Source organism: Symphalangus syndactylus, chromosome 24, assembly GCF_028878055.3.
Source record: "Symphalangus syndactylus isolate Jambi chromosome 24, NHGRI_mSymSyn1-v2.1_pri, whole genome shotgun sequence".
Lineage (NCBI taxonomy): Eukaryota > Metazoa > Chordata > Mammalia > Primates > Hylobatidae > Symphalangus > Symphalangus syndactylus.
In genome coordinates this window covers 24855527-24867620 of record NC_072446.2, presented here as the reverse complement: position 1 = coordinate 24867620, position 12094 = coordinate 24855527, and the positions used below count along the sequence as shown (strand labels likewise).

The 12094-nt window shown below is 55.5% G+C and overlaps 1 protein-coding gene across 11 annotated transcripts in view; it reads right to left on the bottom strand.

Moving 5' to 3' along the window:
- The window catches only part of SULF2 (sulfatase 2), a 130050-nt gene that overhangs the window by 7088 nt on the left and 110868 nt on the right, over positions 1-12094 (bottom strand). For 6 of the 11 annotated variants that reach the window (XM_063633381.1, XM_055266250.2, XM_055266251.2 and 3 more), the window contains exons 11-14: positions 8722-8917; positions 1591-1816; positions 1354-1453; positions 692-786 (exon numbers count right to left, since the gene is read on the bottom strand). In XM_063633381.1, the coding sequence (XP_063489451.1) occupies positions 692-786; positions 1354-1453; positions 1591-1816; positions 8722-8917 (617 nt within the window). The remainder of the gene's footprint in view (positions 1-691; positions 787-1353; positions 1454-1590; positions 1817-8721; positions 8918-12094) is intronic. The other 5 variants (XM_063633384.1, XM_055266252.2, XM_063633385.1 and 2 more) reach the window with 1 other exon arrangement.

Sequence of the window (12094 nt, the reverse complement as noted above, 5' to 3'; positions counted from 1 at the left end):
TTTACATATCAAAGCCTCAGCATCTTGAGGTTGGTTCCCTCACCACCCTGCCTACTCACACTTGGTCAGGGTCAACACAGGAGAGCCTGTGTTTTGCAACACTTTCTGGAAAGACAGCAGGGCTTCTACAGCTGTGCTGTCCAGTATGGGAGCCACTGGCCACAGGTGGCTACGTCAGTTTGAATTAAGCAAAATAAAAAATTTGGCTCCTTAGTGACACTAGCCACAATTTCAAGTATGCACCAGCCACGTGTGGTGTAGTGCAGATATAGCCCATTTCCATCAGCACAGAATGTTCTGTTAGAGCTGTTCTAGAGTTCAGTCCTTTGGGCCAGGGGACCCCTAAGCCAGGAACATGGACCTCAAACCACGTGGGGGATTTCTGAAAGGGCAATCGGCAGAGGCACTTTTCCGGCCTGGATCCGGCTCTGCACAGCCAGCACGGGTCTCTTGCTAGCAGTACTGGAATCTGGGCACCAGCCTGGCTGAGGAGCAGTTCCGTGGGCCACAATGGCTGACAATAGGGATGTAAGTTATGGATTTTTTTAATGCCATGAGGGGAGAAGATAATTTTATGCCATGAGGGGAGAAGATAAAAAAAAAATGAAAGGGGTCAATCACGAGAGGGGATGAACTGAACTGTCCTGTAGGAGAGTGGGGTCTTAGGGAGGTCCCTTTGCTACTGCCTCACCTGATTTTGTGACAGTCACATTCTTCTGGCCGCTTTTTCTTCAGGTGACCTCGGACTTCCCTCAGGTTCTTAATTTTGTTCTGCAGGGTTTCAATCTGAGGGAGGGGCAGGAGAGGAGGCCTTGAAACCTTCAAGGCTGGACAACAAAGGCTTGGCCTGGTGACCGCCCCCACGCTGCCGTGTCTGTGCTCAGCAGCGGCAGCCTGCACTCCCCGGACCCCAGGGCCAGCACCGGCATGTCTGGGTGGGGAGGAGGTACTTGTTCCGCCTGCTGAAGGAAGCCCGCCTTCTCCTCCAGCCAGCCCTTGCAAGGGAACCGAGTCATTTTCCTGGCCTGGCCTGCGCAGGAACCTGCTGAGCCCACTGAGGGCTCCAGTGTCTCCCCTGGGCTTGATGAAAGGCCTCACTGTAGCACAGACTTCTTGTAAATCAAAAGGGGGACAACGTGGCTAAGCCATCGTCCCTCAGACAGCCTGGGCAGGAAGCTGTCTGTCTCATGCTGGGACTGACGCCTATCCCTGGGTTGAGGAATCTGTGGGGACCTCACTTCACCTCTCCAGCCTCTTCCCTGGGTCTGGCCTCACTGCCCTCCCACCGTGAGCTGGGGGTCCTGCCAGGCCCGTGGTGGCTGAGAGCACGCTCCTCTCCTGCTCTCCACTCACCTCGTGGTCGATGTGCAGCTTGTGGTCTTTCCAGGCCTGTAGGGACTTGTACAGGTCCAGGTCACACTGGACTGTGTCATTCTCTAGGATGTAGCACCTGCTTGAGAGAAGGGATCACGTTTGGCTTGGAGGAGGTGAAGGTGGAGGGGGACCAGCCCAGGGGCCCAAGAGGTGTGGGAAGCCCTTGCCGAGGTCTGTCCTGTCCCCTTCACCCTTGACTTCCACCTGGACACTCACCGATGTGTCACTTTAATGGGGTTTGCGGCTGAGTAGTCGGGAAGGCCTCCAGTGCCACTGAAGTCCCCATCCTTGTCATCTTGGTCCTCAGGGGCCCCTGGCCAGTGCCTCTTGGTGAGGTTTCGGGGCTGGGCGGCATCACCCAGGCCTACGTGATACACCCTGCCGTCCACCTCGACGGCCACTGAGCGGATAGAGCGACTGCGGACGTAGCTGGCCTTGTACTCTGTGGGCATTAGAGGAGTGGCAGAGTTAGGGAGGCGGGAAAGGCTGGCCAGGCTCCCAGGGCAGTGGGTCCTTCATCAAGATAGGGCCAGGCTTCCAAGCATGAGGCTCAGCTTTGCCTGCGACCCGAGGGGTCGTGAAATCTACCCGCCTGCTCGCAGATCCTGGACCGCAGGGGAGGGCCTCGAGGTGATCACACCGGCAAGATGGAAGTCCTGGAGCCAAGAAGCCACTGACTCGAGGATTTCAAGCGAGAGCTGCTTGCGGGTAAACAAATGGCAGTACATCACCTGTACAACGGAATATGCGACCAGAACGGGGAGCGAGGTTCTGATTCACGCTAGAGTGCGGATGAATGTCGAAAGCAGCCAGACGCAAAGCAGGCTCGTATTGTTACAATCTATTTATAGACTGTAACTACCCAGAATAGGTAAATCTATAACAGCAGGAAGAAGATTGGTGATTGCCAGGGGCTGAGCGAGAGGGTAGTGAGGAGTGACTGCTTTGTGGGTACGGGGTTCCCTTTTGGGGTGATGAAATGTTTTGGAACTAGGTAGAGGTGTGCAACACTGTGAACCTGCTAAATGCCTCTGCACTGTATACAATTGTAAAAATGGTGAGTTTTTTTTTTTTTTTTTTTTTGAGACGGAGTCTCGCTCTGTCGCCCAGGCTGGAATGCAGTGGCGCAATCTCGGCTCACTGCAAGCTCCGCCTCCCAGGTTCACGCCATTCTCCTGCCTCAGCCTCTCCGAGTAGCTGGGAGTACAGGCGCCCGCCACCACGCCCGGCTAATTTTTTGTATTTTTAGTAGAGACGGGGTTTCACCATGGTCCCGATCTCCTGACCTCGTGATCCGCCCGCCTCGGCCTCCCAAAGTGCTGGGATTACAAGCGTGAGCCACCGCGCCCAGCCAAAAATGGTGAGTTTTATGTTACCTGAACTTCACCTCAATTAAAAGGAGAAAAAGCATCATGGATATAAAAATGTTGATTTAAACTGGGAAAAGGGGGACCTGCAGTGCCTGTCTCTGGGTAGAAACGGATGGGGACTAGGGAAGCCACTTAGCTTCTTTGAGTCCCAGAGAGCTGGAGGCTGCCCACCAGGTGGTAGGCAGGTGCTACACCCAGGTGGGCCAGCAACAAGGCTGAGAGGGGGCTTTTGCACACGCCCCGATGCTGAAAACTCAGGTGTGCAGGCTGAAGTGACACCCCAGGTAGCCTGTATCTTCTATGTCTCAAAAACAAATCTGAGTTGGTGACATTAAAGAAAAAGGGGAGGTGGTGGCGGTGATGTAGGGATCCAGATTTCCAGCTTCCAGAAAGGAAACAGATGTCTCATGGGCTCACAGTTCCATATGGTCAGGACGGGCCGGGGATGGGCGGCCCCTCTGGCTGCCCACTGTCTTCCCCGTTGGCCACAGCCCCCGCCACTCCTTTCTGTTTTAAAACCTCTGCCCACCTGACGCACGTCTGGCTTCAGCACGCACGCACTGCAGTTGTCATCCTTCTCCAGATGTGCCTCATTTAAAGAGAAGGGCCTGGAGCCAGTTAGTGGCCCAGGTTTTGTTGGATCCCAAGTGACCCCGAGATGGTGACCAAAGAGGACCAGCTGGAGGCAGGTGGTGGCGGAAGGAGATGGAAGGAGGGAGGAAAGGGCTCTCTTCCCACATGGCCTGGGTCTTGCCACCCCCACTCTTGGGGGATGTTTTGTTTTTATCTTTCAGTTCTCAGACACCTTCCATCAGTCACAAGGGCCGAAGGATCCTGAAGGGCTGGGAGAGGCCTCCCCTCTCCAGCAGAGCCTTGGGCCTTTTCTGACGCAGGGCAGCTTTCTCCTGGGCACTTCCCTCCCTCGGTTTAGTCTCCCGATGCAAGTACACAAAGTGCCAAGGATGCACCCTGTGCCGAGCAGGTCCTGCCCCGAGAGGCTCAGGAAATAGACGCAGCGTGTCCTCTCCACTCATTTTGTCTCAGTCGGCTCATGAGTGAGCTGCTTTGCCTCTTTCCACCCTCCATCTCCCAGCTCTAGACTCAGGGGTCCCTAAACCATGGCCTAAGGGCCCAGGCCGGCCTCCATCTGTCTTTGTGAATACAGCTCCACTGGGTACAGCTGCTCGCATTCGCTTCTACCTCTGCAGTCGCAGGGCTGAGTCACAAAGCCCAAGACCTTTACTCTCTGGCTCTTCACAGAAGCGGTCTGCGAACCCTGTATGAATCCTCTCCTGGACTGAAGCCACACTACCTGCTCTCCCCGTCACTCTCACCGTGTTCGTGTCCAGAGTCCCGGAGGTACCCTTCCTGCCACACCAACAGAGCATGGGGCAGGACTTCGTAACCCAGCGGCCAAGAGCTTTGACTCTGCAGTCAGATGGCTCAGGTGCAAACCCCTGAGCACATGTGTGGCCCCGGCCATTTGGGTAAATTCTCGGGATGGTGCCTACCCTACAAGGGCTCCTTGGAGGATGGCACGAAATGGAACTAGTGAAGCATTCATGCCTGATGAGCTGGTGTGGACCAGCTACTGCAGGGGGTGGGGACTCTGCCTGCAGCTGACGTCTTCACCTAAGGTGACACCCTGGGCCCCCTCCCTGCCTCTCCACGCCAGTGGCCGCCTGTGTGATGTGGCTGCCCGTGCCCACGGTGCTTCTCACCACCCTCGGCCACACCGGTCACCTCTCTGTGACTGGGACCCACTGCCCTCATTCTGAGCACAGGGCCTTTGTACTCCATCTTCCCCCTCCTCAGAACACTTGCTCTCTGGCTGGTCACAAGACCTGCTCCTTTCTGTACTTGGTTCTTATTAAATGTCCATTGAGCGCCATTCTGGAGCCACCACCCCTCTCTGCTGGTCCCGCCACCACTGCATCTCCTTCATGCATTTTTCACCAGGGGAAGTGGCCCTCTTTGTTCACTTGTTCACATCTTGTTTCATCCATGAGGTCCAAGTCCGTGTCTCTCTAGGTCAACTCTAATCTCAGTGTCTTGCACAAAGTTCAAGAAATGAATGAACACCAGTCACGTGGGCCCATCCCCTGAGTCCTCGTCCCCTTCTCCTGTTCCCAGGTCCCCCTTCTGCTGTGAGTTGGCTGGCTCTGCCTGACTTCCCCACGCCGCAGCCAGGATCCCCGTGGATCAAGGTGGGCCAGGACTTTCCAACCTTACCACTGCGGACACTTTGGGGCCAGATCAAACTCTGTGGTGGGGGCTGTCCTGTTCGTTGCAAGTCGTTTAGCCGCATCCATAGCCTCTGCTCACTAAACGCCAGCAGCATCCCTCCATCACACACAATTGTGACAGCCACAAATGTCTCCAAACACTGCCAAGTGTCCCCTGGGGGACAGAAAGCCCCCAGTTCAGCCTGCTCTAGGCTGACTGCTCAGAAAAGCGGGACAGAGTGTCTTGTTGGAGACTCTAGCGGGGGAAGAATGCTGGGCAGGAGATGGGGCTGGAGTCCCCAAATCAGCCACATGACCCAGGCTTTCCTGTCCATCATCAGGGGGTGATCACCCCTGCCCTGCTTACAGGGCTGTTGAGAGGTGCAGGTCCCGGGCTCTGACATTACACTCACATGAGGATTCTGACCAGGGCTGAGCTGACTCTTAGGTATTTTTCTTTCCTCTAAGCATTAATAAGGGGGAAAAGAGCTGAGTTTCTCCCTGCAAGATCTTGTATTATTTAAAGATTATCGACTGTGCCACATATTGAAGCAAGGAGATGCTGGCTGTGTAATCTAATCTGGAAACCAATCATCCTGTTCAGCTAGAAAAGTTAACGTAGTAGTTCCTAATCAGCTGGTGAGGAAACGTAACGGAGGGTCATCAGCTGGGAAGCGCTGTTTGAGGCAGTGGCTGGGCTGTTATGGAGACAGACTTATCTGCTCCACGATGAAGACATTTGCTGCCTGGCTGGATGGACCAGAGGAGATCACCGCGCCTGCCGTAGGAGACCTCAATCTCTAATTAGTCCGTGGCACAATATCATCCGTCTTATAAAGAAAGACTTTTTTTTTTTTTTGAGACAGAGTCTTGCTCTGTCACCCAGGCTGGAGTGAAGTGGCGTGATCTCGGTTCACTGCAGCCTCCCGCTCCCAGGTTCAAGCCATTCTCATGCCTCAGCCTCCTGAGTAGCAGGGACTAAAGGCTCCCACCACCATGCCTGGCTGATCATTGTATTTTTAGTAGACACGGGTTTCACCATGTTGGCCAGACTGGTCTCAAACTCTTGAGCTCAGGCAATCCACCTGCCTTGGCCTCCCAAAATGCTGGCATTACAGGCGTGAGCCACTGTGCCCGATCAGGAAGGAGATTCCAACACAGGCTACCACATGGATGAACCCGGAGAACATTGTGCGAAGAGAAATAAGCCAGCCACAGAAGGACAAATATTGTACAATTCCACTTAACACGAGTCCCCTAGAGCAGTCAAGCTCATAGAAGTAGAAGAGTGGTTGCTGAGAGTGGGTGGGAGAATGGGGTGAGAGTGGGTGGGAGAATAGGGTGGGAGAATGGGGTGGGAGAATGGGGTGGGAGCGAGGTGGGAGTGGGTGCGAGAACGGGGTGAGAGTGGGGTGGGAGTGGGTGAGAGTGGGGTGGGAGTGGGTGGGAGAATGGGGTGGGAGCGGGGTGGGAGTGGGTGCGAGAACGGGGTGAGAGTGGGGTGGGAGTGGGTGAGAGTGGGGTGGGAGTGGGGTGGGAGAGCGGGGTGGGAGAATGAGTGAGAGCGGGGTGGGAGAACGGGGTGAGAGCGGGGTGGGAGTGGGTGGGATAACATGGGGAGAGCGGAGTGGGAGTGGGTGGGAGAACGGGGTGAGAATGGGGTGAGAACAGGGTGGGAGCGGGGTGGGAGAACGGGGTGAGAGAGGGGTGGGAGAACGGGGTGAGAGCGGGGTGGGAGTGGGTGGGAGAACAGGGTGAGTGGGGTGGGAGAGCGGGGTGGGAGAATGAGTGAGAGCGGGGTGGGAGAACGGGGTGGGAGTGGGTGGGAGAATGGGGTGGGAGAATGGGGTGAGAGCAGGGTGGGACAACGGGGTGAGAGCGGGGTGGGAGAACGGGGTGAGAGCGGGGTGGGAGAACGGGGTGAGAGTGGGGTGGGAGAAAGGGGTGAGAGCGGGGTGGGAGAATGGGGTGAGAGCGGGGTGGGAGAATGGGGTGAGAGCGGGGTGGGAGAATGGGGTGAGAGCGGGGTGGGAGAACGGGGTGAGAGCGGGGTGGGAGAACGGGGTGAGAGCGGGGTGGGAGAAAGGGGTGAGAGCAGGGTGGGAGAGTGGGGTGGGAGAGCGGGGTGAGAGTGGGGTGGGAGTGGGTGGGAGAACGGCGTGAGAGTGGGGTGGGAGAGTGGGGTGAGAACGGGGTGGGAGAGCGGGGTGAGAACGGGGTGAGAGCGGAGTGGGAGAACGAGTGACAGTGGGGTGGAAGAACGGGGTGAGAGTGGGGTGGGAGAATGGGGAGATGGTGTTGAATGGGGACAGTTCTAGTTTTGTGAGATGAAAAGAGTTCGTTTAGCAGATAGGTTGCATAGTAGTGTGAATATAGTTTACACTACTGAACTGGATACTTTAAAATGGCTAAGATGATAAATTTTATGTGTATTTCACCATAATTGTTTTTAAAACAACACCTAAAATCTCTCATTAGGCTTTGGCTGTCCTTAGGCCAGAGAAATGGGCTGCGTGGGAAGCTGCCCAGACCTGGAGGACACACTTCTAGCCGGCGGACCCTGACGCCTCCACACATTTTCAGGGCACAGGCTCATTCCTGTTTGAAAGTCAGGCAGGGACCATTCTTCCTATTTGATGGTGGGAGCTGAGCTTCAGAATGGTAAAGTGATAGCCCAGGGTGGCGGCTGAGCCTTCTGGCTGGGTCTAGAAGAGTCCCTCTCTTCACTTCGCCAGCTCCCTGGCTTCTGCCTGCCTGTCCTCTCCTCGGCCCCTGCCGAGAATGAGGTGTGAAGGTGTAGACGCTTCTTCAGTTGGGTGAGGCTTTCCCCCGCTCAACTAAAGTATAGTCTATTTTTGTTCTTCAGGATAGTTTTTTATTTTTTTTTTTTTTTGAGACTGAGTCTCACTCTGTCGCCCAGGCTGGAGCACAATGGCATGATCTCAGCTGTCTGCAACCTCCACCTCCTGGGTTCAAGCGATTCTCCTGCCACGCCACCATGCCCAACTAATTTTTTGTATTTTTAGTAGAGATGGGGTTTCCCCATGTTGGCCAGGCTGGTCTTGAACTCCTGACCTCAAGTGATCCATCCACCTCGGCCTCTCAAAGTGCTGGGATTACAGGTGTGAGCCACCGTGCCCAGCCCAGGGTAGTTCTATAAAGTCAACACAAACACTGACTAATTGAACATTGAAACATGGCTCCTAGGGGAAGCACAGAGCTAGGTTCCTGCGAACCTCTGGTCCCAGCATTTTCACCAGCCAATACAAGCCAACCTTGTATGTGTGTTTCTTCCTTTTTTTTTTTTTTTTTTTTTTTTTGAGATGGATCTCGCTCTGTTGCCCAGGCTGGAGTGCAGTGGTGCAATCTCGGGTCACCACAGCATCTGCCTCCCGGGTTCAAGCGATTCTCATGCCTCAGCCTCCCAAGTAGCTGGGATTACAAGCCTGAGCCACCACATCTGGCTAATTTTTGTATTTTTAGATGGGGTTTTACCATGTTGGCCAGGCTGGTCTTGAGCTCCTGACCTCAGGTGATCCGCCTGCCTCGGACTCCCAAAGTACTGAGATTACAGGCGTAAGCCACCGCACCTGGCCTTATCTGTTTGTTACTACTGCTCCCCACTAGAATGGGTGGCTCGTGAGGAGGTGTGGCTGTGTCCCCAGCCCCTAGACCACCACCTGGCAAAGCGACAGTCTCTGTGGAATTGTCTGAGTGAATGAATGGGGCAAGAGCCAGGTTGTGACACTTACTCTTCTTGAAGAGCTTTTTCCGGCGTCCAGCCAGGCTGAGCTTGTAGTCCCCGCTGTCACAGGTGCAGGCCTCACTGCCCTGCCTGTAGTACTTGGGTACGAGGTTGGAGAGGGCTCTGCCGCCGCCCAGCCGCATGGGGCCCTTGCACTTATGCAGCTTCAGCTTCCCCGTGGCGTCCTCCACACACTGCCACTTCTGCAAGACATGCCAGGGCCTCGGCCAGCTGCTCGTCTGCTCTCCTAAACCCGCCTCTCCCCTGCCACCCCCATCCACCCTGGAGACATCCCTCTCCCTGCTTGCATCCAGCTGTTACCGAGCCCCACCTCTGCTATCTCCAATGCCGCTTCTCTCCACCGCCACTGCTTGAACCTTGGGCAGAGCTACCATCATCCCCCCGCGAGATGCCTCCGACAGCCACCACTCTCACAGTTACCTGCTTCTGTCTGCTCCTAAAATCCACCCACATGGCAGCTAGAGGAATCTTTTTAAAGGGCAAGTCGGATCGTATTACTCTCCTACTTAAAACCCTTCAATGGCTCCCACTTTCTTTAAGACAAGACCCAAGCTCCTGATACTAGTCTTTGAACACCCTCTGCAATCTGGCCCTGGCCTACCCATGGGTCCTCCTCTCCCTCAGCCCCAGCCCTCTCTCCAGTATCCCCCGTGGGCTGCTGCCCCAGGGACTTGGCGCTCACTGTTCCTTCTGCCTAGAATGCCTTTTCTCCAGCCCTTCCTGCTTCTGGAGCCTTCTCTTCCTTCCCGTCTGCTCCAGCGCAAGGTCTCCCCTGCCCACCTTCCCAGACTCAATCAGTGCAGTGTGTGCAGAGGCTCCACGTGTGCATGTAACTCCAGGCCTGTGGTCAGAAGCTGAATGTAGATAGAATCACTGTCCAAATCTCTCGTGTTGATCCCTCTTCTCTTCCCCAGTTCCAGCCTCCTGGATCCCCTCATGGGATTCTGCAACCACCTGCAAACTGGATTCTCTTCCCTTCTGTCCACACCTGCTCCAGCCCATTGACCCAGTGACTCTTTAGGGCCTATTGTGTGCCAAAGTGACCTTTCCAGGCCACAGGTCAGATCTGTTCCCTGTGTCTCTCCAGCACTTAGCATGTGCCAAGCACTGTGTGTTAATATACTAACTTGCTTACTACACCTCACGCTACCCTGCAAGGCAGGTGCTGTCATTACTGTGCCACTTCAAGATGAGGCACACAGAGGTAGAGAGATGTGTCCTGGGTCACACAACTGGGAGGTGCAAGAGCTGTAAGGAAAAGTGTGGAATCTGGTGCCACCATCCCCCCCAACCCTCTGCTGCACCGCCTGCCCACCCCCCTGCCGCCGCTGAATGCCCTGCTGCCTTTCACCTGCTCATCTTGCCCCTGTCCCGCCCATCTGTTCTCACCTGGAGGCTGAATCTGATTGCATTCACAGCGCCCTGCCATGCTCCCACCCGCTTCAACACATGCAGGCCCTTCCAGCAACCTGGATTCCTTAGTGCAGAAGGAGACTGATGGGCCAGCAGGCATGGCCCTGAATGAGGCCAGCTCAGAAGTGACTGGGGGACCTGGGGAGGCTAAAGTGGGCACTGTGACCGGCTATACCCATCTGACTGTCGCCAGAGGGGAGCGCAGGCCCAGAAGCCCAGGTCTGATTTTTCAGGAAAAGCCAGGCTCTGACTTCTGCATGAAGCCCTGAGCTGTGTGCACTGGGCAGCAGCCTCTGTCCACTTAGCTCTCTCTGCCTGGAATTCTCCTTCCCCGCTGCCTGCTCTCCCCTCCAACCCAACAAACTCAGCTGGGGCACGACTTGAGGGGTCGGCAAATGGCAGCCCCCTCGCTAGTCAACTCCAGCCCGTGGCCTGTTTTTGTACGGCCTGCAACCCAAGAACGGTTTTTACATTGTACATTTTTAGAGTTGTAAAAAGCAAGAACAAAAACAAATGTGTGGCCTGCAAAGCCCAAACTATTTACTGTCTGACCTTGCGCGGAAAGTGTTTGCTGTCCCTGCACTACTCATGTAGAAGCCGTGTCCACATGGCCCGTCCCGAGGCTGTCCTGGCGAGGGCGGCACGTGAGCCCCACAGGGCTGGGCCAGTGTCGGCTTGACTCAGAGTCCCTACAGCTGCTGAGAACAAAGGTCCCGCAGCCCGACTACCTGGGTTCAAATCCTGGCTCCACCACTTGAAGCTGTGAGGCTGCAGGCAGTTTGCCTAAGCCCTGGGCCTCAGTTTCCCCCTGTGTAGAGAACATACCTGCCAGATAGGGTGGCTGGAGGTAGAGCTTACACTCACGTGCTGCCTGTGATGATCATCATTACAAGGTGCCCAGGGCACATTTACTCCTGCCCGGGCCGGGCCCTAGTCTGGGCTTTAGCAATGATGACATGAATTCTAGCCGGGCCCTGCCCTTAGGATGTACCCGTATCACCAGGAAACAGGCAGATGCACAAGAGCTCGGTTCCTGGGAATGTTTGTTCAGCGAAGGACAAACAAACATCTACCACGTGGGGTAGCACAGAAAAGGTACCCAAGGCAATGCTATGGCTGGGTGTGAGGCCCCCTAAGAGACGTCCTTGGACCACAGGGTACAGCTTCTACACTGGGCAGGGCATTCCAGAAGGCACGGCACAAGCAGGGACATGGCAACGGCACTCGGGGAGTGCGGGCTTGTGAGCAGGGCCATTGCCTGGGATGGGGGACAGACGTCTGAGCCTGGGGTCCCCAAAGCTCTGGGGCTGGGTCGGGGGCCGTGGGTTGCTGCCTCCCAGCTGGCCTAGGCTATGTGCCCCAAACCCCGCCCTCAGCACTCGCTTCCTTTGGCTTCAGTGGTGTGCTCTGATTGTTTGCAAAATGCTGATACCTCCTCTTTCTTGGCCCCAGCAAAGAGGTCATTCTGGCTGCCCAAGCCCTGATCTGGGTCGGGGGAGACATGCAGAAAGAACCAGTGGGGGACTTGACGATGTTCCCTCGTTGAGGGGCAAAGGCTTCCTGGCCTCCTCATTTCATTCCTTTTAGCCCAGAACTAAAATCAGAACCACTTCTGGGATCTCGGTACAAAGTCAAGGCTGAACTCTCTCCAGAACATCAGCTCCGGGAGGGCAGGAGTTTCTGTTGGGCATATTCAAGGCTGTAGCCCTGCACCTAGGACAGTGCCTGGCAATCGGAGGTATGCATTCGTGCTGTACAACAGAGGGATGAAATCCACAGCTCCTGCCCGGTGGCAGATACGGGTTAATTCTGTGACTAAGTGGGGTCTGTGGGTTTACAAACACACACTGGGTGGGGAGGCACAGTCAGGCCTGTATGGGCCCGTACTAATTCTGTGTGCAGTCATAAGATGGAATCATTCAAATGCAGTCCATCAGAAATGCACC